The 26903-nt window shown below is 38.1% G+C and overlaps 1 protein-coding gene across 11 annotated transcripts in view; it reads left to right on the forward strand.

Annotated features, from left to right (window-relative positions):
- The window catches only part of slo (calcium-activated potassium channel slo), a 743408-nt gene that overhangs the window by 454558 nt on the left and 261947 nt on the right, over positions 1-26903 (forward strand). For all 11 annotated transcript variants that reach the window (XM_080286162.1, XM_080286163.1, XM_080286164.1 and 8 more), the window contains exon 8: positions 17435-17545. In XM_080286162.1, the coding sequence (XP_080142288.1) occupies positions 17435-17545 (111 nt within the window). The remainder of the gene's footprint in view (positions 1-17434; positions 17546-26903) is intronic.

Genomic DNA, 26903 nt, shown 5'->3' on the forward strand with positions numbered 1-26903 from the left:
TGAGTATAAAAAAAGAGCTGTGCACAAAATCACCTTATCCCATGTGAAGTGGGAAGCTGAGTTGGGGTAATGATAAAGCTTTGCTATAGCAAAAAGGAATTTATTCTGCATGTAAAGAGCTAGGTCTTGTTTTGCTTCAGCTTTCATCAGTGAAATGTCTTATTATATACTATGCATTAGTAACTATATCTGCAAAATAACTTCATAATTGTTTTTCAGTGAGAGGCTGAAACATAAACATTATATTGGTCCTATGTTTTAAGATATTAAGCTTGCTTCTTATCTCTAGAAAATCTGAGTGTATATAGGTGTATGTAGAGCTAATTACATTTTATTTAGTAAAACTACTGTGAGTAAGTACTACTGTACTACATTTTGTATTGCCTGATACCTAGCCTGCCATAGCTTTGAAGTGTTAATTTTTGAATCAGACTTTTATTTGCTTCATATATCATCAGTTTTCCCGTAATTCATTGAAACAGCTCATTGGAATTAATAAATTATTGGTTCCTTCAAAATAGCGTGTGAGCCTGTGCTAATGGGGTGGTGCGCTGATGTTGTTCTTGTCTCGGGGTGAGCAGGGAGGTGGTGCCACCTTATCCCTTTACACAACTTGGTTGATCGTCAGTGCATTTGTTTGTAATCTTATAATGCTCTTTTTCTAAGTTTTATCATAATGATTATGATTTTCTTATAATATTTATCATGCTGGTTTGATTTGTACATAATTTCCTCTTCTCAGACCTGCAATGTTTGTATTTAAATGACAAAAGAATGCTGAGTTGGTTAGTTTAGATGACATAAGAATGCAGAGTTGGTTATTAGACATATTAGTGAAGGGTTTACTCCCAGGCCTGCATGCATGTTTCTGCTTTTGCCCTAGCTACATGATACATCATTAATGGTAAAAGAAGTCACTCTGTTTATGTGGATATTTCCCCCTTGTAAATTTTCATATTGATCATCCATCTGGTCATCTGTGGAAGGGAAGAAAACCATGGCTGTTCAGTACATATTCAGTACCATGTTCTATCACTGTAGCTTATAGTTCACACAAAGATTAGTACAATTTATTGAGATTAGTCTTTGAATCTTATTCAACAGAAATAGTCTTTAGTCACTTCTGAAAGACCGTATTTTCACTTATCAGCCATGAATTTCACCCAGACACAAAATTGTTCTTCTAAGTTGTCAGGATCTGCTGTTATTAAAGAATAAGAAGGAAAGTTTGATAGATATCAATTTAACTTAGTATACAGTAAGTTAAAGAGGAACTGTTGCCTTTAATGTAAATTACCATTAATCATTGAAAGTAAAAATTATTAATAGCAACTTGCTATATGTTTGTAACAGCAGATCTGTTTGACAGCTGTTTGATGAGGCTTCAGGCATGGCATATGTTTTTGCATAATGGTTTTAACTTTATTGCATATCATTGGTTTTAACCAAAACATGTAGGTCTGATTATTTTAAAGTACAGAGTTTAGAAAATTGTAATTTTAACTTACCTGTTATTTTGTAAATAAATAAAACAGAATGCTGAAAGATATTCTGGAACTGAAAGTTATAATCACATTAACTGGATTATTACATTTGCTAGTTGTCACTGCAGCTGTTGCAACTTCCCACATACCAATGAGTCATGAATACATTAGAATATATAATAGCTACACTATTTGTGAGGTTGGAAATATTTTGATTTTTGCCACAGTTATTGCACAACTATGTTGCCTAATGAATCAGTTGTCATTAATAGCTACAGTGACAAACTTTTGTCCCAGGCTTATCTGGATTTGAACCCAGTATACTGTCAGAAACAGTATATACTTTCATATGTATCAAACTTTATCTGAAGAAAATATTTATAAATTGTACAGTACTATATTAGAAATTACTGAGTTTAACTTCAGTGCCTGCAGCCTCAGGTTGTCTTTGAAGTGTATCTTCACCAGTCACTCTGTTATGATTACTAGCACATAAATTGAAGTAGACAATAAGATTTGTATAGGTCTGACCTGATACTTGACTTCTTTCAAAGTGTTCTGTAGTTACTACAGGACAGTATTAGATATTCATCTAAAGCACTGACCACTTAAATGAATACAGGTATAGTCTCATATTTTTCACCTGGCAATACACTACAATGAAGGTACGTTTGACTGACATCACATGTATAATAGAATTTTCTGCAGCTTTTAGTTTGATTCTGTAGTGGAGGACCAAGAGCACTACTAAGGATGGCATCCTAAGTATGCACTATCTGTTATTTAACATATTCACTTCATTGACATCTTACTTTAGAGTAGCTTCTACTGGTAACCGCCAGATGATTTCATTGAACTTAGGAAAACCTCGTAAACTAAATGGGTTAATGATTTTTTTTTTTTTTTTTTTTTTTTTTTTTAAGCATTTGAAAAATCTGACCCAAGCAAAATAAAATTGCCTGGATATAGTAAGAAATTTTATGAGATATCACCATACTAAAAGAGTAAAGCTTTGTAGTGCATGTGAATTATTAAGACAGATTCATAGACAAAGCATATTAGCACACTTTGGAAGGGGAAATTCAAGCAACCCAGAATACCAACTTAATAGTGTGCCTTTACCCCCTAAATCTTTGTGACAATGCAGTATTACTGTAGTTTTTTCTTTCACCTGTCAGATGAATTATTTAACCTGAGGAAAGTCTCTTGCAGTTCTAAAATTTATTAAGATATTTCTAACCCTAGCAGTTCGTAAAGTCTGTTGGAAGCAGAATAAAATTGTCTGGAGGTGGCAAAAGTAGAATTAAAATAACATCCTTGGGATAGATCGGTTGATACCAAGACTGGATTCAAGGGCTCAGGTTACATAACATGTTTTAGGATGGTGTCCTGAATGATAAGACAGACTTTGATGTTATAAAAAAATGCAGTCAAAATGGAAACTGGCTAACTCATGAATGTTTCATTAGCTGAAATTAATGGTAGATACTTAACCCTATATTTATCTAGGGATCTAGGCTATTTACCTAAAATTTTACTTGAAACACCAAAATTTTTCTGCTTTTCAAGTGATTTATATTTAAAAAAAAAAAAAAAAAAAAAAAAAAAAGCCAGTCTTAACTTGCACGTTTTAGGACATAGGGGGTCCATAACCCAGATCATTTAAGGGTGTAGAAAACCAAAAAATACGTTATATCTGTTAAATGAAATGGCAGTCTGAATTGTATTTATCTCAGTAGTGTCTGACAGAATAACATTGATGTTATGTGTATAACAAAGCATGTGTTACAAACATTTTAGTAGTGATTGATAATTACTTGCACAGCATAGCCCATGAATTTGATTTTTGTCAAGTATGGTGGAATTATATTGTAAGAATTGAACAACAGACTATAGCATAACGGTTGTAATGTATTGGTTGGTATTTAATTGATGAACAGCATTCTGAGTGTGTCTTATCACCAGATATGTTGTGAAGAGAAAATGTAGTTGTAAGGTAGTTGACTATTACTGACAATCTGTAAGTCACATCGGACACATCTGTGCCTTTCCTTACTCCACTTTCATGTTTTAAGTTATGTGTGGCTCATTGATCCTAACCAAAATTTGGTAACTATAATAGGATTACTATATTGCTTATTATTACACTCATGCCATTTAGTAACAGAAACATAAACAGTTTTTAAAAATTACATAGCTTTATCATTTACATGTTTAAAATAGATATTTTTGAGTAAACACATTGTGGGCAGTAACTTTTACATCATTTCCAAAAATATTGTACTGGTCATATCTTTCAGTCAGTAACTCAGATTAGATGTGTTAACAAGGGATGGACTTGGACAGGTTTCCACATTTGGCACTTTGTCCTAGGCTTTCTTTTTGAAGGAATACAAAGGGATTGCACTTTTTTAATGGTGTTATTTTACCACTCTGTCTAGATAGCATGAGGACAAATGTTTTGCCCCTCCAGCACATTAAAGGCCAATTCAATTTCACAGCTGTAAGACATCATTGGAAAACCATTTAACAGTAGTAATAAACAAAATGTTGATTTTTTAAAAACCAGTAGGACAATAAGTGTAGATCATAAAAAAACATGTAACATAGTATACATTATACCTAGGTATTATTGTGTATATGAGTTTTAGATTGCAAATCTGGAATAGCAGACAATTCCAGTAGGTCATAAATTTCAACAAGCATATACTGTATTTTGCTTTACTGTAACATGTTTATTGCAAAGAATCTTATTTCTTTAGTTAAATTTCATGAAAGTTTACTGTTTTACCTTGTATTAGTCATTCATCGTCTTGGTAGCTACCAAAATTATGGGTCAACAGGATTCCTTCCAAGTTTTGTAATACAATAGACCCTCTTTATACCAGATGAGTTGGGGGGAAGCCCGATCTGATAAAGCCGATAATCCAGTAAGTCCAATGGTCCCCCTCTAAAGTGAGGTTTCAAGTACATAGTGGAAAATAAATGAGTAAAATTGCGTATTCAGTATATTCTAGAACTAAAAGTAAAAGCTATACCCATTTTACACTAACTTGGCCCATGATTTCACACCCTTGCCATTGCACTTCTTCATGACTAGCCCAGGCAGGTTGGAGAAACCGCTCCCAACATTGGTAACTGTGTTCTGAGCCACCCCACTTATGAGAATTTGATCAGGTAGCCCTGTGTCAACTCCCATGGGAACAGCTAGTGTACGTTAAATGTAAAAATGTGTCCAGAGTTGTCCAGTAGGTCTGTGTAGTTTTTCCATTTACCGGATGGTATCCAATATGTATGACAATTTGTCCAGAGGTCCTCAGAGAATTCACGAAATCCGATATTCAGACCAGTCGGGTACAGTAAGGCGAGGGTTTACTGCACTTATAACTTTGATCTCATGCCAGTACATGGAAGTATGTCAGACTCTGAAGCCTTGGCATGACCTTTGAGGCACTGAGATTAGCTGTAGCTCAGCACATTGATTTTTGACATTTATTTTATATCAAATTGAATTCTCAGTCTGGCATTCAGTCCATAGTGACAGTATACTGTACATTTACAAGTAGGTCCTGTTATATGACCACTCAATATACGAGAAACCAATGATACAACCTGAGTAAATTAGGGACTATTTTAGTTATACGATCTCGAAAATCCATTGATACGCCATTCAGTCTGGGGCGAGATGGGAGGATTCTAACTCAGTCATCCCAGCAAACACAGTTATCGCTGTTTTCTCTCAACCTCAGATAGAAATAGCAGCAGTTCTCAGACTCAGTGTTACCAGACGTGCGATAATTATCGCAAAATGTGTTATTTTGGCAGACTTTGCAATGTGCATTAGCATGCATGCGATAATGTGATAACTTTCATAATTTCGTAATCTGAAAAATAAATTGGGGATTGCAAAATTAACAAGTCTGCTGTAAGACAAGTACAACATTAGGATTTAGTAACTCTGACGATAACCAGTATTATAATCTGGTAGGTACTTAACAGTTAAACAAATTCAGTAACATTAATTAATCACTCCACGTATAAAATATTAATTCCACAGTAATTATCGATTTATTTGAAGAAATGTCTTTGTTTATGAGTGTGATAATTTTGATCAAAAAGCAATAATTTTAACATACTGGGTATGATAATATGGGTTTGGGAGTATGGCATGCCTGCTCAGCTGGTGACCACCAGCTTCCCACCTCCAACACAACATTATCACCTATAGATGAGTGTTTTCATTGTTTTATATGTTTAATTAATGTGCAGTCATGTTGTTTGCATACTATTTGCTCTTTCAGGTTGCTTTCTCTACAGTTCAGTAATATAGATATGTTTGTCACGTTTTGTATCGAATATTTTCGCTTGAAAACTTGCCTTAGATGGGGTCCTTGAACCCAGCCAATATTTTACCATTAGTTATGTGTTTTGTTATACGAGAATTCATTATACGACTATGCCAAATGGAACGTAACTGCTCGTATCTTTGGGATGTATAGACAACATTATATGTTTGTAGCCAACATTACAGTAACTTTTGTGAATATTAAGAAAAATATTTATGTATTTGTCAGGATGCATGCTCCATTTATTTCTACACTTGATAACCATAAAAGTATTGTAATATTTGATGACCAGGAAAAAGAAAAGAAAAAAAAATTGTACAATTTCCATAATTGTTATATTGGCTTTGGTGAATCTGGTCCTCCACTATGCATCTAATATTACATTTGTTGGAATGTGATGTCATCCTTAAACAGCCTTTAGATCTTCAGATAACTTATTGTCAGACAGCTCATATTTCCCCAGAAACTCAGGAAGATGACAGTCTTGATTACAAAATTGCTTGACTGTAATAAAATACAGTTTTATGTATATTTACTGATAGAATTTCTGCTTTTCTTAAGCATCAGCATAATATTTTTTTTTTTTTTTTTTTGTACAGGTGGCTGGTTGAAGTTACTGTAAAGACAGAGTTTTGTGGAGGAAGTGTTTGTATAGTGTATTGATAAGCCACCAGTGGTGAGAATTCCCTCTGGATTCTCTGACAAGCAGAGTATGGTCATCTTTTGATCATGCAGTAAAGTGTTGGTCATTGTGGCTCATCAACAAGTTTGTTTCAGTCACTTCAGTTCGGAATTCAAAATACCTATCAACAAGTATATACATGTAGAATCAATGGCACTTTGATGACTAGAGCATTTACAGTAGAACTGCATGTTAGGAATAAAAAAAGTGTCCATTAAGGATGAGACATCTTTTCCCATGATGCAAAATAAAATTGGTAATGTTTAGCATAGGTTGTTTGTGGGCTAAAATGTCTGAGTCATATGAATTCATTACTTATTACAGTATTATGGTTTGATAAGACTTCATATGAATAAATGTGTGCCTCATCCCCTTTCTTCCTGCACATCATGCACCAGCCAGCTTATTGACTTGAGATGCAGAACATTGATCTGTTTGTAGCCCAGCTTATTCCAGCCATTTACTAGGCATTCCAGTCTGATGTATTATGATAATTTAGGTTGGAGAAAGAGAATAGTTGTGCATCAGACTGATCTGAAGACTGGGCAAGTGCCTGAAAAATGCTTGAGGTATACAGTAGGTAACAGGCTCTCGACAGAACTGAAACTTGATTAAATGGAGAAAATATTCAAATTCTCTTGAAAAAAAAAAGTTGTTACATAACTTATGTGCAATTCTGTAAGTTGCCCTGCTACAGAGATTCTGTGTGTACGTGCTCTGATACTATTTACTTATTGATAATGAGAAATCCTGAACTTCTGAGACCATTGTCTGTCTGCTAAGTTCTCTCTCTCTCTCTCTCTCTCTCTCTCTCTCTGTTCATTTAGCCACTTGAAAAATTAGTTTGAAATCTTTCATGATTTTATAACTGTGGTGGTTTTTAAAGATGGTGGAAAGTTAATGCTGAATTTTTATGTTCTGCATGTCTACTGATTCCCTCCTTCATGCTGCTGCTTTTCATTCTTTCTGTAGTAGGTGTATGGTGTCCATGTTTGTGCTAGTGTTATCTTCTCACCAATTCTGTTTTGTGCTTATATGTTCAGCCTTTCTCATTTCCTTCATTTTACCTGTATATTTGCCAAAATAATCTATTTTCAGGGTATCTATAATTTCTTGAATTTAGTCAAGATATTTTCAGTCACTTTTTTTGGTTATTATTTGGTTGGCTAGTTAACTGTGAGTACCTTTGTATAAGGTTATGAAAACCGAGGTGTACTTTTCTGAGGCAGGATGCATCTGTGCATCCTCTCCTTATCTGATGTCCCTGATTACTTTATTGCAATTACAATAGAGGGTTACCTAGTGGTCCCATTATTTAAAACAAGTTATTAGTTTCCACTCTGCTAACCAGCAGTCTGAGGCCTTATGTTATGAAAGTGTTGTAATATACAGCATTATTATGTAGTGACAACACTCCAAGCAGAAACACTGAGAGTGTTTCCAACATGATTGCTGCCTCTGCCCTGGGGGGAGATTCGTGGCACTTATGGAAGGGGGCAAGAAGAGGTGGCTTCTGCACTCACTCCACATCCCTCTGATTAGTGATTCAGGCACTGTCACTACTGCATCTTTCCTAACCCTGCCTCTCCTTGGCCCACATGTGGCAGACGTTATTTGGAGTCTCACTCTAGTTAATGCTGCAGAGGTAGCAGCACCCCTGTCTTTCCACAGTGGCATCCAAGAAAATACCAAACGCAGGAACCCTACAGAGGAGAAGGATAAGTGAAGTGCCAAGGAACTGACCAGGAGAAAGTGTTTGATCCAGTGCATAACAGTACCCAGAGTGCTGGGCAACAGATTTGCTTCAAGGCTGACTAGATATTTTTAAACTGGAAGACTATGAAGTTCACTTTATATGGCTCTTTTTAGTGAGAGCTTCCCAGAAACCTTCAGCCTAGGAGGATTGTGGGCATATATGAAGAATATGGAATGAAATGTTGCTGTATATCTTTCCCACTATATCATCCCCCTCCTCCCAGCCCCTGCAAGCTTGTAGCACAGAAATCAGTCGAAACTTTGAATTTAAAGGTACTTTCCTGCTAAAGGGAACTAGCCCTTGATGCAGAAAGGACTTAGTAGACTCCACGTCGTAGATCAGAGGATTTGAGTAGGTCCTACTTCTTTCCTACCTGCACAGGCAGAGCAGTCCATCTGACAAGAGGTGCCTGGGTGGCATCTTACTTAGAATTGTGAAAAACCTCGAGATTCTGAGAGGAATCAGACAAAGAAAGTCTGGACAAAAAAAAAAAAAAAAAAAAAAAATCAAAGACTTGGAGCACAAAAATTTCATATGCTGCAAAGATCATGTTTCTCCAAAGGAAAGACATTCTGACCAAAGGCCTGAGGATTGTGAAGGAGGAAATTAGGGTCATGGAGTTAGTCAGCAAGGCCCTTCTGCTCACTAAAACAAATGATGAAGAGTAGGTCAAGGTCTCAGCACCCAATTAACTGGTGATCTTGCACAGAGACCAGATCCAAGTGATAAACTCCATCTCAGGAGAAATCTGTAGGGACATCCATATAAAAGCTCCAAACCGTAACGAACCATGTGGTACCCAGATGAAGCAACCATCAGAAATGGTAAATACCCAACAAAGAGTACCTTAGAATAACACTGGTAGATAATGGGTTCTTGGTAGGCGCATCCATCCCAATATGTGGCCAGTTCACCTGTATAGAAGTAGACAATTGGATACCCAGTGTTGAGCATCAAATGAAATCTTGGGGGGTCTCAAGCTTAAAGATGGAAATATCACACTGTTTATCCATATCAGTGTCATCATCATCATCATCATTACAACTGTCATCAGCCAGAGTCAGTCCACAGCAGGTCGAAAGCCTTTCTTATCTTTTTCCACACTAACTTATTGGCTGTTAGCCTGTTCCATCCAGTCCTAGTGAATCTCCAATTTTTTTTTCTCATTGTCTTGTCCTTTGTCTGCCTTATCTCCACACTTCATCTTTGGGTTGCCACTAAGTTGCCATGGTTATCCATCTGTTATCTGTTCTACAAAGGATGTTACCCACCCATATCCATTTATACTTTTTGATTTTTGTGATTATATCCTCAACTTTCATGTGTTCCTTTATCCAGGAAGTGCTCTCTCTCTCTCTCTCTCTCTCTCTCTCTCTCTCTCTCTCTCTCTCTCTCTCTCTCCCCCCTTGTGACCCTTAACATAATCATTTCCATTCCTCTCTGAGCTCTGTGAGTTTACTTTCCATGGATTTTGTTCGATTCCACGTGTTCAATCCATGAATTAGAACAGGATGGACACATAGTGTCTCTTTGGGATAATGCTAAATGATTAGTCTTTATGTAGTTACTGTGCTTAGTTTGCCAAAAACCCTCCATCACATTCCTGTTCTTTGATTGATTTCATCATCATGAATTGGGTTTGTTGAACTGTTTGCCCTAGGTATGTATATTCCTCAACACATTCTAGTTCTGAATCTCCTGTCTTACTGGACAGGAACAAACATGTTTGTTAAACATAATTTTTGTTGTCTTTATTTTCAAGGCAGCCTTAAGGCTCTCCCAGTTAAGCTTACATATCTTGTACTTTCCTGATTTTTTTTTCTTTTTATGCCATGTACTCCCCATGGGGTTATGATATCAATATCAGAGTTTGACATTTGTGTGAAGAAAACTAAAACAGTTTTTATCTTATTTGGATTCAGCTTCGTAGATGAGGTGAAGATCACCCAAAAGATTGAATTGTTATTTCTAAGAACAATACATCAAAGGTTACATTGCAAGGTCAGCTTTAACAGGTTTTATCTGATGTAGACTAAATTTTTTAAAGGATTTAGGTTGAAACAAGGGTAAAGGGATTCAGTTTTGAGTAAGTCAAAGGTCAAAGTCACAGGGAATAGTTGAAGGTCAAGGTCATTGGGCAGAGTCACCTCAGACAGATTGGATCTGACTGTTAAAGACCAAAATTACAGGGTAAAGTCAGATATTTGGACCTTAGACCAGTTGGTGGTCATGTGTTTTGGACTGGCAGAGTGCATCTTGTTATTATAATTTCATTTGTTATTACAGTTATTATTGTTAGTTCCTCCTCCTCCTCCTCCTCCTCCTCTTCCTGCTCCTCCTCCTCCTCCTCCTCCTCCTCCTCCTCCTCCTCCTCCTCTTCTTCTTCTTCTCTTTCTTCTTGTTTACAGATGAAGGTATCATGTTACTAATTTATCCATTCTGATTTGGTCCAGTTCTGGTACCTACAGTTTTACTGGACATGGTTCAGTTTTATGAGCGACAGTCAAGTTTAGTTGCTATAGTTTTATTTGTCATGGTCCTGTTCATTTTCCTGCAATTTTTTTTTATAGTCCTGGTCCTGTCTGGTGCAGTTTTATTAGCCACAAGTTTACCGGCTGTGGTCCATTCTTTTCCGGTTCCAGTAGCTATGATTTTATTGGCCTTGGTCCAGTCTAGTCCAGTTTAGTAGCTACAGAATTGCCCTTGACCTACTTGGGTCTAGTTCAGTTATCTGCAATGTGGGGGGACACGATCCATTCTGATCCACTGCAGGTAACTACAGTTTTATTGACATCTCTGGTCCAGCAGGCTCAGGAACTGGTTCCGATATATGTAATTCATTTCAGTAGGTTAATTGATGTGGAATTGGTTGTAATAATTTTGTTCATTAGGCTTAATCCAGTAGAAATGGTTCTGATGATCCTGTGTGGTTCAAGCATTAGAGAACAGAGGGACCTTAAGAGTGACAATTGTTAAAAGAAGTCAGTTGCTGAGACTTAAAAGAGAAGTTTTGAATTTGCCTCCCAATTTGTTTCTTATCTGGGAGACTAATTTCAGTGGATATGTTTCAGTTATTCAATCCTGGTCCCAGCTCCTTTGGAGCCAGGGGAACACCATGGCATTAGAGTAGAAAAGCCGGAGGTTCATGTGCATGTTCTACCCATATGTCTTTCCTGCTGTAAGCAGTAATTAACCCGTAAACTTTGGCTTCAGAAAAATCTGCCATGATACCTGTTAAAAAGATGAAATTCCTCCATTTGGTATTTTCATTATACTGGCTTTCAGGTAATATAATGAAGTATTTGTTTTACAGTTTTTAGGTCAGCATATGCCATAGTCAAGCTTCTGCGGTGTTTGGCAACCCCCCGAAATGCACAATGCAGTATACATTTCTCTTTCAACATGGGTATAATTTTTTTTTTTTTTTTTTTTCCTAGAATCAATATTGTGGGTACAGGACTGAAGAGGGCATGCTAAGATTTGGATATGCAAATTTTCAAACCAATGTACTCTAGTTTAGCCATAAGAGACACCATAATGATGTGCAGAAAATTAAGTTTTTAGCCCAGTTCACATGCAGGAAGTCACAGTACTCCCCAGAACAGCTTGTGGTTTATGTTCTAGTTGTCAGGTGAAAGCTTTGCAGCTTCAGGAGGGAAAACCCCTCAAAATCATGCCAAGATGTACACTCATGTCTTGGTACATGCACTGGGTACATGCACTCAAAGCCAGGGTAGTGGAACAGAACCCCTCTACCTTATGTTTGCATTCCTCAGCTCCACACATTTGAAAATTCAAGAGTGGGCAAGCAGAAAACATTTGTTTGCAGAAGCTGCTGCCACACCAGTCTTAGCAGAGCACACACACCACTAACACAGAATCAGCATCAGATTTTATGGCCTCACCTCAAGGCCCACAACAGAGACCATCAAAGTGTGTATAAGCTGTCAACATTGCCTATTATGAGACATGGGACTAGTGTATTTGGCCATCACATAATACAGGAGCATGCCAGCAAACACCTTTCTTCACACTGTAGCATATACATGACATCAGAGTCATTCAACCTACTTCAGACAGGATTCTTCCTGAAAAGTTCTTTGTCTCCATGGCATAGACTACAGCTAGCCCACAGAAGCCCCGTGCTTCTCTTAGAAATTGATCATTTTATTGGCTATGGCCATGGTCTGAAAATTTGGGAGGTGTCATCTGATGTGAGATATCATCACCTCCATGAGTTTTCAGAAAGTGATGTGGCTGTGACCATCCACCCTACTCTTAACATTCTGTGTGGAAGCAACAACAAGGAAATAAAAAAGAAAATAGAAAGCTAACAACTGGTCCACCATGTGAATAGTGTTCCAGGGATGATAATATAAAATAAAGACACAAACAAAGTAACAGAACAAAAAAAAGGGCCACACTGAGACACAACCTCTTTTAGGTGGGCTTCAAGGAGAGTGCTTGGAAAAAGAAAGCAAACAACTGACAGTTGACTTGCACCAAAGTATCATATTCATTCCCCCCCCAAGACTTATTGCAATTGATTACCACAAGAAGGTTCACAGAATATAGGTGCCCTTCCCAGTGTTAGTGTATCAATGTTACTTTTCTCTTGTTTGAGTTACTTGCTCACATAAACTAATGTTAAACATCAGTACCAACTTGCCTAGCCCCAGGCTCCTACACTCCTCATGGGGCAACACAAGATTAGATGATGTATGTATGCACTTTTCTCATCCAAGCGAAATGTTGCCCGGAGCCATGACAATGTCTCAGAAAGAGGAGTAGCATTAGGGAACTACATCCCGACGTGCCATGTGAATAAGGTATTTTAGTCATGTGATATGGGACAGTTAGTGGCTCTGCCAAGTTTGCATAGCCTCCTGATGATTAATCTCTCAAAAGGATTAATTTCTTGTGTAAAAACATTCTTAAAAGACATCATTGTTAGTCTCCTCATGGAGTGGTTTTAATTACACTGTTTGTCTTGCAGACCTAGATCTTACATTCTACATACAGTATTAAGTCCTGTGAATTTCCATAAGACATAGTAGCTACTTAGACTGCAGTACTTCTACATGACGTCATGAATTCTTGCCATATGGTGAGGAAAACTAGTAAGAGAGGGTGAAGTGATTTACATCTTTATCCAAGAGAGCCATGACAGAAAGGAGGTGGGTCCTCACCTACCTGAAATGAAAATACTTTCCCAAGTCGTACCACAAGACAAGGTGTGTATGTGAACTGTAGAAAATGCTCCTGCCAACAAGATAATGAAAGGCATATAAGGAAGCTCAACAGTTCAGTCCACCTCTGTTGGTATCCTATCTGTAAATGGCAGAATGACCATCCAGGGGGAAAAAAAAAAAAACTATTACAGAGCCAATAAAGTCTTTTTTGATAGTAGATTATAGATATCTTACAAGGTATCCAACATGCAGAAACAAGTGGAAAGGTTCAATGTTGACTCTCCACCACCTTAAAGCTAAAATTACTGCAAAGCCCTAGAGAAGCTTTTGCACTTCTTATGAAGACTGGTGACATTAGAGCACTTTTCTCCTTATATTATATCTGTCTGTAGATAGATCTCTTGTCTCACTGCTCTTGTGTGTGTTTGGTGCAGAAAAGGCAAGCTCTTCTTTCTTAAGGTTTCTCTGAAGTGAATAATAGACTTTTGGCTTGCCTTATCAAGTGTGGTTTAGCTGGGTGAATCCACTTTGAGAAGTACAGCATTATCAGATTTGATCCAAGATTATGAACAATGAAGATTTTCTGTTCTTAAACAAACAGGTATGGAATTTGCATGATCTGTGTCCACTTAAAAGGCAGTCTTCCTTGTGAGAAGAGCCATATTCTAGCACAACTCCCCTCCCTCCAGGAAACTAGCCTCTTCAACCAAATGCCCCTAGCAATATTTTGTTAACATTTTGTTCAAGGCTCTCTGTGTTGTGGGAGTGAGGTGCATGAAGTAAGTGCATTGTGTTATCAGGAACTGCATTATGGTGAATATATATTAGAGTTGTACTGTACTGTTGACAGTGGTCCCCTGAGCATCGTGGTTAATGGGTCTGAGCATTTTGCCTTGCAGTTGGAAACCACACAAATGGGCACTTTGAAACCCATGTTATAAGGAGAAATAGGTATGGAAATGTCCCAAAATTTTCCCAAAGTCCACTCTCTGACTCCCTTGAGTATTTTTTTACTCCCTCCTGAACATATCAGACATTAATTGTAGTACATATACAGCCTCTACAAACATCACTAGGCAAAAGAAAGGGATATTTAAAGTGTACAAACTACTGTACAGACTACTCACCGTGAAGAGTGACAGAGTATTGTTTAGGTGGGGGGAGGGGAGTATTTGAGGCATAGGGGCTAGAGGAGGGGACTGAATTGCCTCTAACCCCTCTTGGACTGAGGTTGGGCCTCAGAACCTTCAAACTTCTCTCATCATTGCTCTCATATGTGACTTTCTTGCGTATTTTTTCTTTGGCACTAGAAACATTTGGACACAGGGAAGGCATAATGCTGATATCATACCATGACACTGGGAAAATGTACATTTTGTACACAGGAAGGTGGGAAGAGGCAGCCTGAACAATGGAGGGAGGGTATGGGGCAAGACCATGGAGGTGGAGGCTGAGTGCATAGGTGTGGCGGCCATGTTGGGATTCATCACCACATGGGAACTTCAAATGGAGTGGGAGAGGTCCCTCCAGTAAGAATTTTGCTGGGCTAACTTGGGGATTTACCACGTTGATTTACATGGGGTTTGGTTTTCGTTGCCATGCAAATTGTGATAAGTGCAAATTGGAACTGCGCTGCTCAAGAGCCTGTTGTACTGTGTTGATACTGAAGGATTGAAGGTTGGTGGCCATATCAGTCAAGCTAGATAAACTCTTATCTTTCTGTGAAGGACAGTCCCTATAAGATGAGTATGTGATGGGGCTTTTTGGAGGATCCTCTTTGAAGGTTATGGTTGGCTGTGGTGAACGTGTGTTTAAGAAATAGGGGAAATTATAAGGACATAACTTCTGTGTATTTTTGGAGTGTTTACATTTTTGTGACCCAGTTGTGCAGGTTTGTTTTGGGATTCAGATACTTCTAATTTGTCTTGTCTTCTTACCCAAGCCTAGCAGCTTGTACAGAACACAATACATCTTTGGTATTGTATTCTACCACTGAATTGCTACTGAATTTGTTTAATGTGAAAGTTGCAATAGATCTGATCATAGGATACTAGTGTGCAATATTTGGAGAAGTTTAATTTTACACTATTTAAATTTTGATATTCTTATGTCAGTAGTATGGTGAGATATTGGTATACAGTATCCATCCTTTTTTATAATTGAAGAATATGTTTTCTTCTGTCTTTCCTTCATTCTTTCCTCTTCCTTCTGCCTATTGGTGACCTTACATTCCCTATTCCACCTTTCTTTCCTTCATTGTTTCTGCTTCCTTCTGTCTACTGGTGACTCTACACTGAGTGACAAGCCAAATGGTTTCCTGTACACCAGGAAACTTATTTACTATGCTGGGTGGTAACCATATAACCAGATTATGACACCTGGTGGTTTAGTGAGTAATTGCGGCGCCCCAGTCGGATTGAGCCGGCGCAGGTTTATATCTAAGGGATGGTTGGGGTTTATTGCTCACGTAATGCCACTCAGGGATGAGTGAGGCTGGTCACTCTCATCTAAAATGTCAGGACCAACTTGCCTAGCCCCAGGCTCTTATGCTCTTCATGAGGCACGTAGGAGTGGATGATGGATGAATGGAAAAAATGAAGTGGCCCAGATGTGTGTGCAAACAGTCCCTCTCATGGAGCAGTTGGTATTGTAGAAGAGGACATCAAATGTAAGATTTTGGTTAAATAGAGTACATTATAACTTTATTACTCCCTAGAGTTAAAATTTGAAAGGCATAAAATTTGGAACATAAAATGCTGTATACTAACACAGACCTTTGTATGGTCAAGGAAGGAACTAATGTTGTATAATATTATGTTGAGGAAGCATTGCAAGATAACTTTAAATCAGTTTCTGTTGTTGATGAATTATTTTGACATTGATCAGATTGACTAATAGGTCGGAAAGCAAAATTACTAAATGAAAGCAACATCAACAGCAGCATGAAAAAAAATTGAGACTGAATATGTAAAGGTTTCTGATGTAGCTCTGCAGCTGACTGCATAAGAACATAGGCATCAAATACTGAATTGCAAGATGAAACTGGCTCTGTGGGTATGATGTGTTGGAAGAGAAGAAAAATGTGCAATTATTTTTATTCATTTTTGTGCCGACATAGATCGTTCACCTTGTGTACAGTACTTTTAAAAGTTGTTTTTTTTTTTTTTTTTTTTTTGACATAATGCTTATTACACTAAAACAGTAAAGACATTTTAGCTCATAAGTGACCAAAAGCTTTAGCTAAAAACTGATTTACATGGTAGAAATTGAATCTGAAAATAGATTATTTAAACGTTAAAGATATATGTGTTGCTAATTGCCTGCTTTATCTGATGGAAATTTACATTACCTGTTACTTAATTGTCTGCTGATACTTGTGTTGATGCTCATTCGACAAAGTTACTGATTAATCTTGAGTGTGAGTTATTGTTATTATGATATTTTGATAAATGCTGATATTTCTGACACTTCTTGTTAATCTTTATTTTTTATTTTTTTTATTTTTTATTTTTTTAATCATTTTATTGGCAGTTCAACTTGTACGTATGCTTTTAATTTGTCCTCACATTTATTTGGGTGAAAAGATATTACTGTCAGAAATATCAACCATGGAATGAGTGGAAACTAATGTAATTATTTTCTCTTTCCCTTTTCCTTTCTCGCTTCCCACATTCTGAACATTCTTACTTCTCATTCTTCTCCTTACTCCTAACCTTTCATAATTTTGTATTCTCCATTATCTTCATTTGTTTATCAATATTATCTTTTATATCTGTTACTTTTCCCTTCAAACTGTTTTTTTGTTTCTCCATGACTTTACTCTTTCATATTGATTCAATTAATCCCCTCCCTCTATTATAAATCCTTTTTCCATGACACTGCCACTTCATAAAATCATACTGTACTGTTGCCTGTCTTCCATTCCCAAATCTACTTCCTCTTTCCGATCTCTTCCTTCTACCCTGTCACAACAGACATATAGTCGTGTGCGGTCACATCACCTACGAATCTGTGAGTCACTTCCTGAAGGACTTTCTTCATGAGGATCGAGAAGACGTCGATGTGGAAGTTGTGTTTCTCCACAGGTAAAACTGAGAACCTAATATGAAATAACCTGCCCATACTTAGCAACATGACCTAACCTGACATGATGCAGCATCACATATTGTGATCTATCTCAGTAGACTTGACTGTACATGACCTTATATGATCTTACCTCCATTCAGTAAAACTCCCTTGTCCATACCTGTCTGCCATACCTAACTCAGTCAGATTTACTCTGATGCAAGCACATATGAACATAAATATCTAGCCAGATGACATGAACAAAAAGATATTCGATTGCCATGTTTGAGTTAATTGTTTGTTGACCTTGGTAGATGTTGTTGAAATGTTACTGAAGGCTGTTACCTGTATGTCAGTTTGCTCTAAAAGCTGTATCATACAGTACTGAGTGTGTTATACTGAAAAATGTGAACATTGTATATTGTGTGTATGATATGGTGTAACATGCAGTCTTGCACATGTGGAGAGAAGTTTCATGTAGGTTCCTTTATATAGACTGTACATTATGGTACATCTTGCTTTAGAACTGCATGGATAGGGGACTGCTTGCACTGTGACTAAGACTTATGGAATTTTCTTGTTTATATATATATATATATATATATATATATATATATATATACTATACAGTAAAAACTCAATTGACCGGCATATGATCCATTGGGACATCTGTATAACCGGAATGCAAATTCGATCCAGCATGGGGTTGAAAATATTCTGGATACCGGTCGTCCCCCTATAATTTTTCATTAGTTCTGTACAGTACAGGATAAAGTAGTGTACGCAGCTAAGTTTTCAAAATTATTTTGGCCTGTAACATATGCTAAATTTTTCTTTACATAATTTTTGGTAATGTTTGCTGGTTTGTGTTCGGTCCTGTACAATTTCTCTTGCCGTCTTTTTGTGTATTGTAGTGTACACTCATGATCACTAATTTCTGCTCAGGGGTGCCCCCCTTCGTACACTCATATACCCAGGGAAGACGGGAGGGGGGGACGAGACAAGCTCCACCTGCCTCTACCCGAGTTCCCAATCCTCCCCCATACCCCTACCCCTCCCAGCCCCCCACTCGTCATTCTTAACTGGCAGTTACATCTCAAGCTAACCTCATACTTTACACTCATAGTCACATTACTAATACACAAATATAAAACACTAGGATATGTAAAAAGTATATAATATGACTATGAACATGCTGCAGCAAGAAATTAACGCATTATAATGATGACAATAAAACAAAAACATTAACAATGGCCATCCCAGGCCTCATGCGTTGGGTGTTTGCATGCGTCTGTGTCTGTGCCTTCGTGTTTGGATATGTTTATGTCTGTGTTTTTCAGTGTGTGTGTGTGTGTGTGTGTGTGTGTGTGTGTGTGTGTGTATGCAAAGCAGTGCACCCAACACAGAAGGCCTGAGGTGGCTGTTGTTAAAGTGTTTGTTTTACTGTCAGCATCATGATGCATTAATTTCTTGCTGCAACATGTTGATAGTTATATTCTTTTAACATATCCTAATATTACTTGTTTGTATTAGTAGTGGGACCAAGAGTGTTAAGCATAACATCTGCTTGAGATGTAACTGCTAGTTACCCCCCCCCCACCATCTCGACGTTTTCTGGGCAGTGGTACGCCCCAGTCCCGACTTTTTGGACCTTTTTTTTTTTTTTTTTGGCTCAAACATCTGCTTTTGGTGAGAAACATCGAAAATTCATAGAGAAATCGCTTACCTGAGGTTTAAATACTCAATCCAGATAGGAGTATCTCCTTACCTTACAGGGTTTTCTATCAGGCTGGCTGCAAAGAAAATGAGTTCTATGGGAGGATAACTATTCCACGGCACTCATAAACGGTATTTATTTATTTATTTGGTACGAATTTGTATGTAGTATGAGAGTATATTGGTTTTCAAACGGTAATATAGGCATTATAAGCATTGTTTCACTCACTAACTCATCACCATTCCTGACCTTTTATTGCCACATTACCTGATCATCATTTCTGACTGTTTCTTCCTCTAATGTTTGTCCTCCACATTGTCATCGATTGGGGAATCACTCTGGCCCTGAATTTCGTACCGTGACATGACATGGCTTTACTGGCCAGGTCACTGATAACAGGTGAATTGCTGAGAAAAGGGCATGCAGGGGGGGGAGAAGGAGGCCATGCTGGGTAAGGCAATGTCCCTGCCTGGCATCTTGTGGAGGAAGGTGTCCTGTGTATATGTGCCAAAAATCACTCGCGAAAATTGAAAATTGTGCAAATTAGGGACCTTGCAATGTTGCCGCGTTAATTTACGTCTCCGGGATATGAGTGCACATCATGTGAGGATGTGAATTCACGTCTCCGGGACGGGGCGGGTTAAGAATGACGGGTGGGGTGGGGGGTTGGGTAGGGGTATGGGGGATGGTCTGGAGCTGAGGTAGCGGCGGTTGGAGCCCGTTTCGTCCCCCTCTCCCCTGTTCCCTGGGTATTCTGAGGTAGGAAGGGGGCACCCTTGGGCAGATGTTAGTGAACATGAGTGTACCTGTACTGTATCTAATAAGGAATAATGTATTTTATTAAATAAAGTCCCAGGTTTGGTACTATTTCATTTGTTTGACCTCGCAGAAAATTTCTAAGGGTAACTTTCAATTATCCAGAAAATTCCATATCCGGAATGGAAGAATCCTCATGCATTCCGGTTAATCGAGCTTTTACTGTACTGTATATATATATATATATATATATATATATATATATATTTGCCTGTGTGTTTTTAAAACCATAGGAAAACAGAACAGGGTTGGCTAATATGGATCTCACGTGATTAAAATTGTAAGAATGCTGCACAAATTGAAGGTCGTGATAGTGAATCAGTCAGTCACTAGTGCTGTACAGTGTGAGTTGTGCACATAAGTATACAGAATATTTAGATTTGTTCTGCCCAAATAATATTGAAACTGGTGTCAATTTAGTGCTGTTAAGATAACTAGAGCTAATTATTGCTAAGATAGTGCTTGTAATGGAAGTACTAATTTTCCCTCTTATAGATAGGTAAGGGATAGGTAGTTGCAATATGGGTTTTGTTTATAATATTTACTCAGACTGAGATATATTATTTGAAAAGTCTTTAATGCTGGCATGAGTCAGATGTAGGAATAGAGCTTACTGCTAACATGTATGATTATAATAATAATGACTTTCTTACAGATGATAAGGTGACCCTGATAAAGTTTGTGTTGGCATATATAATGACTGTATTGAGAAGGTACAGTAGTACCTCCTGTGGTTGATAACATATTTCAGCATACAGTATTTATATAGAGGGAAACAGAATCTTCCATTAATTTTCTTTGTCTTCTCTTATTCTGATAGTGAATGTCACAGTGAGGGATATTTTGATTAAACACAAATTCTTGCCTCTGCATAATTCTTGCTTTTCAGATGACTAAACAGTTGAACATTTTTTATTACTTTTTGTTCATTGTTCTGAACTTTATACAGTAGAGTTTTCTGTGATGATTTATGCTTCGCTGAAGTGAAAAATGAGGGTGTAAACTGTGTTAACTCTTACTGTGGATAAAGCCATATGTTAAAATGCATATGTAGTATAGTGTGTGGAAGATTTTGGTAATACCATTAGCACTGCTATGATACCAAGTATATCAGACCACATTTGATGAGCCATGAATACATGTTTCAAATTAGTAATAAAGCCTCGCCTTTGCAATTCCCCTGGTTGTGTTTGTTCCAGCTCTAAGTTTGAGTTACATTGGTCAGTGTCCCTTCTCTCTTGTCATCTGTCATGATATTAGGGGCCATCAATAAGTTATGTAACATCTCCTTGGTCGCAAATAAATTGTGTAATGATGATGGAAAAGGGAAACTCAAGTGAGAATCAAACATGAATTGTGAAATTTTCTTGTGATCCCAAAGCTTCTGTGTTTTGGCAAGAAAGCATGAACCACTCTGTTTTAGCCTAACCCCCCTCACCTGACCTGTCCTGTCCTGTCCTAACCACCATTACACAAGTATATGGGAAAATACTGAGTTGAAGGATATATATGATAGCCTGTGGTGAAGAGTTGTTTTCATTTACTGTAATTCAAATTTTGGCAGATTTTCATGGTATCGCATGAGATTTCCATGGTACACTGTATCATATGATTTCTGACTTGCCGCAGTTACGTCCTGCTACTGTACAGTGAAATGTCACTAACTTGGAATACTCTAGATCATAAACTTGCTTTGAATGTCAAGCATTAACCCCTACATAATTATTATTTTATTTATTTATTTATGGCTAACACCAGAAATTTTTTCAGCATAAGAGAGACTTCTGACAGTGATGAAGTTTTCAACAATCCCCAGTAGCCCCTTTCTTGTGATGACTTTTTTTTTTTTCCCCTCCACGCTGTTGGAAACCTCTTGTAGTGAATTATTTAAGGATTCTTTTTTTTTCTATTCTCTGGGCATATATGTGATAGTCCATTCACTAAGCCCAGTAGCACTCTTATGTGTGGCAATAATTCACATATCTTCACTTTGGCAGTAATACCCTCCATCCATCTTAAATAATACTATATATGCTATGGCTATCTCACTCAGGGCTGGTGCTGTGTTATAAGTGGAGGTGTTTTCATGACATTGACGAGTCTCATGCATAATAATAAATTCTTATATATATATATATATATATATATATATATACAGTATATAGATAGGTAGATATATATATATATATATATATATATATACACAGTATATAGATTGCTAGATATATATATATATATATATATATATATATATATATACAGTGGGCTCGCACAGTGCGCGAGAGATTGGGCGGTGCACGAGCTCGCGCACTGGGAATTCGCATACTAGGAATACATAATCTTATGGGAATAATTACATATGGGCGGTACCCCCTCATACCTGGACATTTTTTGGCCCTTAGAGACATAATAAAGGTCATATGTTTCAGACATTGTACTAAAGCTATAGCTACAGTAACAAAAATATGGGTAGTCACCTTAACAACAGTAGACAACAGGCCTGATGACCTTAAATAACAGGGGTTCCGAGGCGTGGCAACACTTACAGCGCCGCACTCCCCACCGCACCAACACTTCCCTCCGCAGACTCCTCTTGATCACCTTCCCCAGGAGCATCAAAGTCACTCACTTTGGCCGTAAACCCTTCAAAGTCCAATGCTGACACTTCTAACATTGCATCCTCTTCATCCTCAACTGGAACAGGAGCAGACGATGTCGATGGTTCTGCTATTTCACCAACTTGAGCTCGCTGTGTGTATTTACCTATTTGTATTTACCTATTTGTAGTATACAGGAATTGAGCAATGCTCGTGTTGTCCTGTCTCCATATCCACATTTATCAAGTCTACCTTTACACACATGAATGTTTTTCTCATGCACCACCTCTTTGTCTAAGTCGTTCCAAATATTTAAGTATTTACCTAATATACCTAATTGTGATATACACGGAATGTACTATGCTCGTGGGTTTCCGTCGCTGTTTCTCAGTAAGTCGAATTTAACTTTAAACTCGTTTAAGTTTTTAGACTGGACGATCTCTTTGTCCAGGCTATTCCATAAGTCTATACTTCTGTAAGGAAAGCTATATTTCTTGATACCCTTCAAGCAGCTTGACTTTTTCAATTTCATTCCATGTCCTCTTGTTGCTCTCTTATCCCATACAAACAGATCTTCTTTGTCAATTTTATCTACTCCCACCATGGTCCTGAACACCGCAATCATGTCTCCCCTCTTTCTCCTTTCCTCTAACAAAGGCAAATCCAGTTTTTCCAGCCTCTCTCTGTATGACAGGTCTGTTAGACTGGGGACCATCTTGGTTGCTGTTCTTTGTATTCTCTCAATCTTGTTTATATCTTTCTTTTTGTGTGGGGACCACACTACCTCTGCATATTCTAACCTGGGGCGGATCATGGCCACTATCAATTTTTTCATCATTTCCTCATCCATATATTGAAATGCTACTCTTATGTTAGTCAAGAGTTTATAAGTCTCTCCAACTATCTTGTTAATGTGCTTTTCTGGTGACAAACTATCTTGGACCAGCACTCCCAAATCTTTCTCATCTCTCCTTTTTGTGATTAATTCATTACCCAAAAAATAATTCAGTGATGGTCTCCTGGTTCTTTTACCCATTTCCAATATTTTACATTTCTTTACATTAAATTTCATTTCCCACATCCGGCTCCAATTGTGTATCCTATCCAAATCCTCCTGCAGTATTTTACAATCCTCCTCAACCTCTATCTTCCTCAAGATCTTTACATCATCAGCAAACAGACTTGCATAACTGTTCACTCCATCTACCATATCATTTACGTAAATCAGGAACATTACTGGCACCAACACTGAGCCTTGAGGGACTCCACTTGTTACTTCCCTCCATCCAGACATCTTTTCCTTTATTACTGTCCTCATTTGTCTGTCTCTCAAAAAGTCTCTCATCCATTCCAGAAGTTTCCCCTTTAGTCCTTCTATATGTTCTAGTTTCCACATTAGTCTCTTATGAGGTACCTTGTCAAAGGCCTTCTCTAAGTCTAAGTACACACAATCCACCCAACCCTCTCTCTCCTGTACCACATCAATCGCTCTTGAGTAAAAGCTCAACAAGTTAGAAACACATGACCTTCCACTTCTGAATCCAAACTGACATTCAGCCAAAATATTCATCTCTTCCAGATATTTTATCCATCTGTCTTTCAGGATTCTCTCACACAATTTTGCGACCATGCTGGTTAGAGACACTGGTCTATAATTCAGGGGTTCTTCCCTGTTTCCTCCCTTGTAAATTGGTACCACATTTGCCCTCTTCCATTCTTTTGGCACTTTCCCCTCTTCCAGTGAGCATACAATTAAGCTGTGAATTTTATCCGCCAGTTGTTCTCTGCATTCCTTCAGTACCCAATTAGAAATTCCATCAGGTCCTGGGGCTTTCCTTACATCTTGAGTTTCCAGTAATTTATACACTTCCTGTACCTCCACTTTTATATCTTTCATCACAGGAACATTTCTAATCACTCCCTCCCCTTCCACAAACTCCTTTTCTTTAGTGAAAACTGACTGGAAACGTTTGTTCATTATTTCTACTTGCATTGCCGCATCCTTAAAGACCTCTCCTTCTACTTTCAACTTGGTGATTCCTTCCTTTTGTTTCAGTTTGCCATTAACAAATCTATAAAACAGTTTGGGTTCATCCTTGCATTTGTCAATTATACCTTTTTCAAAATTCCTTTCTTCTTCTCTAGTATTCTTGTGTATTCATTTCTTGTTCTTTTATATTCTTCCTTTGTTCTGTCGTTACCTCTCTTTCTCCAATTGTTCCACGCCTTATCTCTCTCTTTTTTTTGCTATCATACACCTTCTATTAAACCACTCCTTTTTCCTGTTTTCTTTCCCTCTTGGTACAAATTTTTCCACTCCCAAATTATAGAGGTCTAGAAAGATATCCCACTTCCTCTGTATCTCTCTTGTTTCTCTGAATTGTCTCCAATCCGCATTTTCAAAAAAGTATCTCAATCCTGTAAAATTTGCTTTCCCAAAGTTGTATCTTCCCTGTCTATGAAGCTCGTCTCTTGGCTCGACATTTCCTATTAACATCTGGAACTCAATGACCACGTGATCACTTTTTCCCAAAGGACAGAGATATTCCAATGATTCTATTACATCGGGTTCTTTGGTGAACAGTAAATCTAACCTTGCTGGTGTGTCCTCACCTCGAAACCGTGTCTCTTCTTTGACCCGTTGCTTGTTATGAGTGTCTGTCTTCTCCTGTTTATTTCTTCCCTGTGCCTGTCTGTGTAGAAACGGAAGAGTTTGTTGATACCAACCAGAAGTTCCTCCGTTCTTAGGTTGCCACTTCCTGTTCCTTCACCTCTTCCTTGAGCTTATCCACGGCAGCAAGGATTTTGCTAATGTTTTACATACACAGCTCAGTCCTGCCTTCCATCACACTAGGCTGCTCAACTTGACTCTGGCGCATCAACATGACAACACTTGACGCGCTCTGTGAGGGGTGGTCGCGCACTAGTAGAAAATGGCATTTTTGAGCCACTCCTTGCCTCTGCCTCGCATTCTGTGTGGTAAACTCGCGCATTAACCCCTAAAGCGCAGCCATCGACAGCCAGCCAGCCAACACCCCCCCCGTGGCGGGGTTGTATCGCGGTCTGAGTACTTGTAGGAAAATATTTGCCAAAAATCAGAGATTAACCCTAGAACATTATAATTTTTATGGCAGATAGTACTTACATTCAGCTTTCTCCAGAGACAGGTGTTAAGCCTTCGTGGACTACCCAAGGACTTGTGGAGACTTGCAAAGTTGGGTAACAAAATCTTCACTTTCACACCTCCAGCAACTTGGTTTCCCCTCTACCACAGCCTCAGTCTGTCACAGTACACTTTATACTACAATGTACAGGTAGTTTGGAATCCGTATTTGTACAATAAGCACTGAAAATAAGGCTAAAATCAACGGAGCATACGGCTGACATGCAGCACGGTGGCGATCTTCCCGTCACTGAACAAACATTTCCCTTTTCACAGCTAAAAACATGTATACTACATTATTTTCCATCATAGTACTTCCCAAAGGCTTGCATGTCACTATTACGGCCATAAAAATCACTGTCACTGCCAGTATTGTGAATGAGAAAGACCACCGCAGCGCAATTTTATTCTGCCTTACACCAGTCACTTTATTCTCGTTCCTGTCGGCCGCTCGCATTTCATTTCTATCGCTCACATTCACTCTCGCTGTCAGTTTAGTACCTAATTCATCACTGTCACTGTCATTACTTATAAAAATAATATTTCCTACACACCAAACTGTCACTGTCATAACATAGAATAGAAAAATATGCTTTCAACTTCTTACACTGGAGTGACTGTCACTCTCAATACTTATATTATTACTATGTACAATAATTTACACTGAAATCACTGTCACTGTCAGTGCTTTTACAACTACATACACTAATTTACACTCAACTGACTGTCACTGTCAGTACGTACAAGAAAACTAAACACTGGTATCACTGTCACTCTCAGTATTATTTACATATTTCCACCCTTATTTTCAATATCTAGTCAGGCTGTGGTAGTCAAAGAAACATGGGTAAGCGCACAGGGGAATCTGACGCTCTTTGCACTGCAAGGAGGTGCGTCTAAAAGTTCGTTCTTGCCGGTTTGTGTGGCTGCAAACATAGCACCTCCTCAGTGCTTTCCCCCCTCTTGGCAGTACTAGGCAGTGGCTCCAGGCAGTGTCGCTGAAGGTAGTCCTGGCACTGTAGGCAGTCTGGAGGTGTCTGTGAGTGGCGCCTGGCACCTGATGGCAGTACCTGCCCAAAACGCTG

This window comes from Coenobita brevimanus, chromosome 110 (assembly GCF_032717465.1).
Source record: "Coenobita brevimanus isolate Jiangsu-jjx chromosome 110, ASM3271746v2, whole genome shotgun sequence".
Classification (NCBI taxonomy): Eukaryota; Metazoa; Arthropoda; class Malacostraca; order Decapoda; family Coenobitidae; genus Coenobita; species Coenobita brevimanus.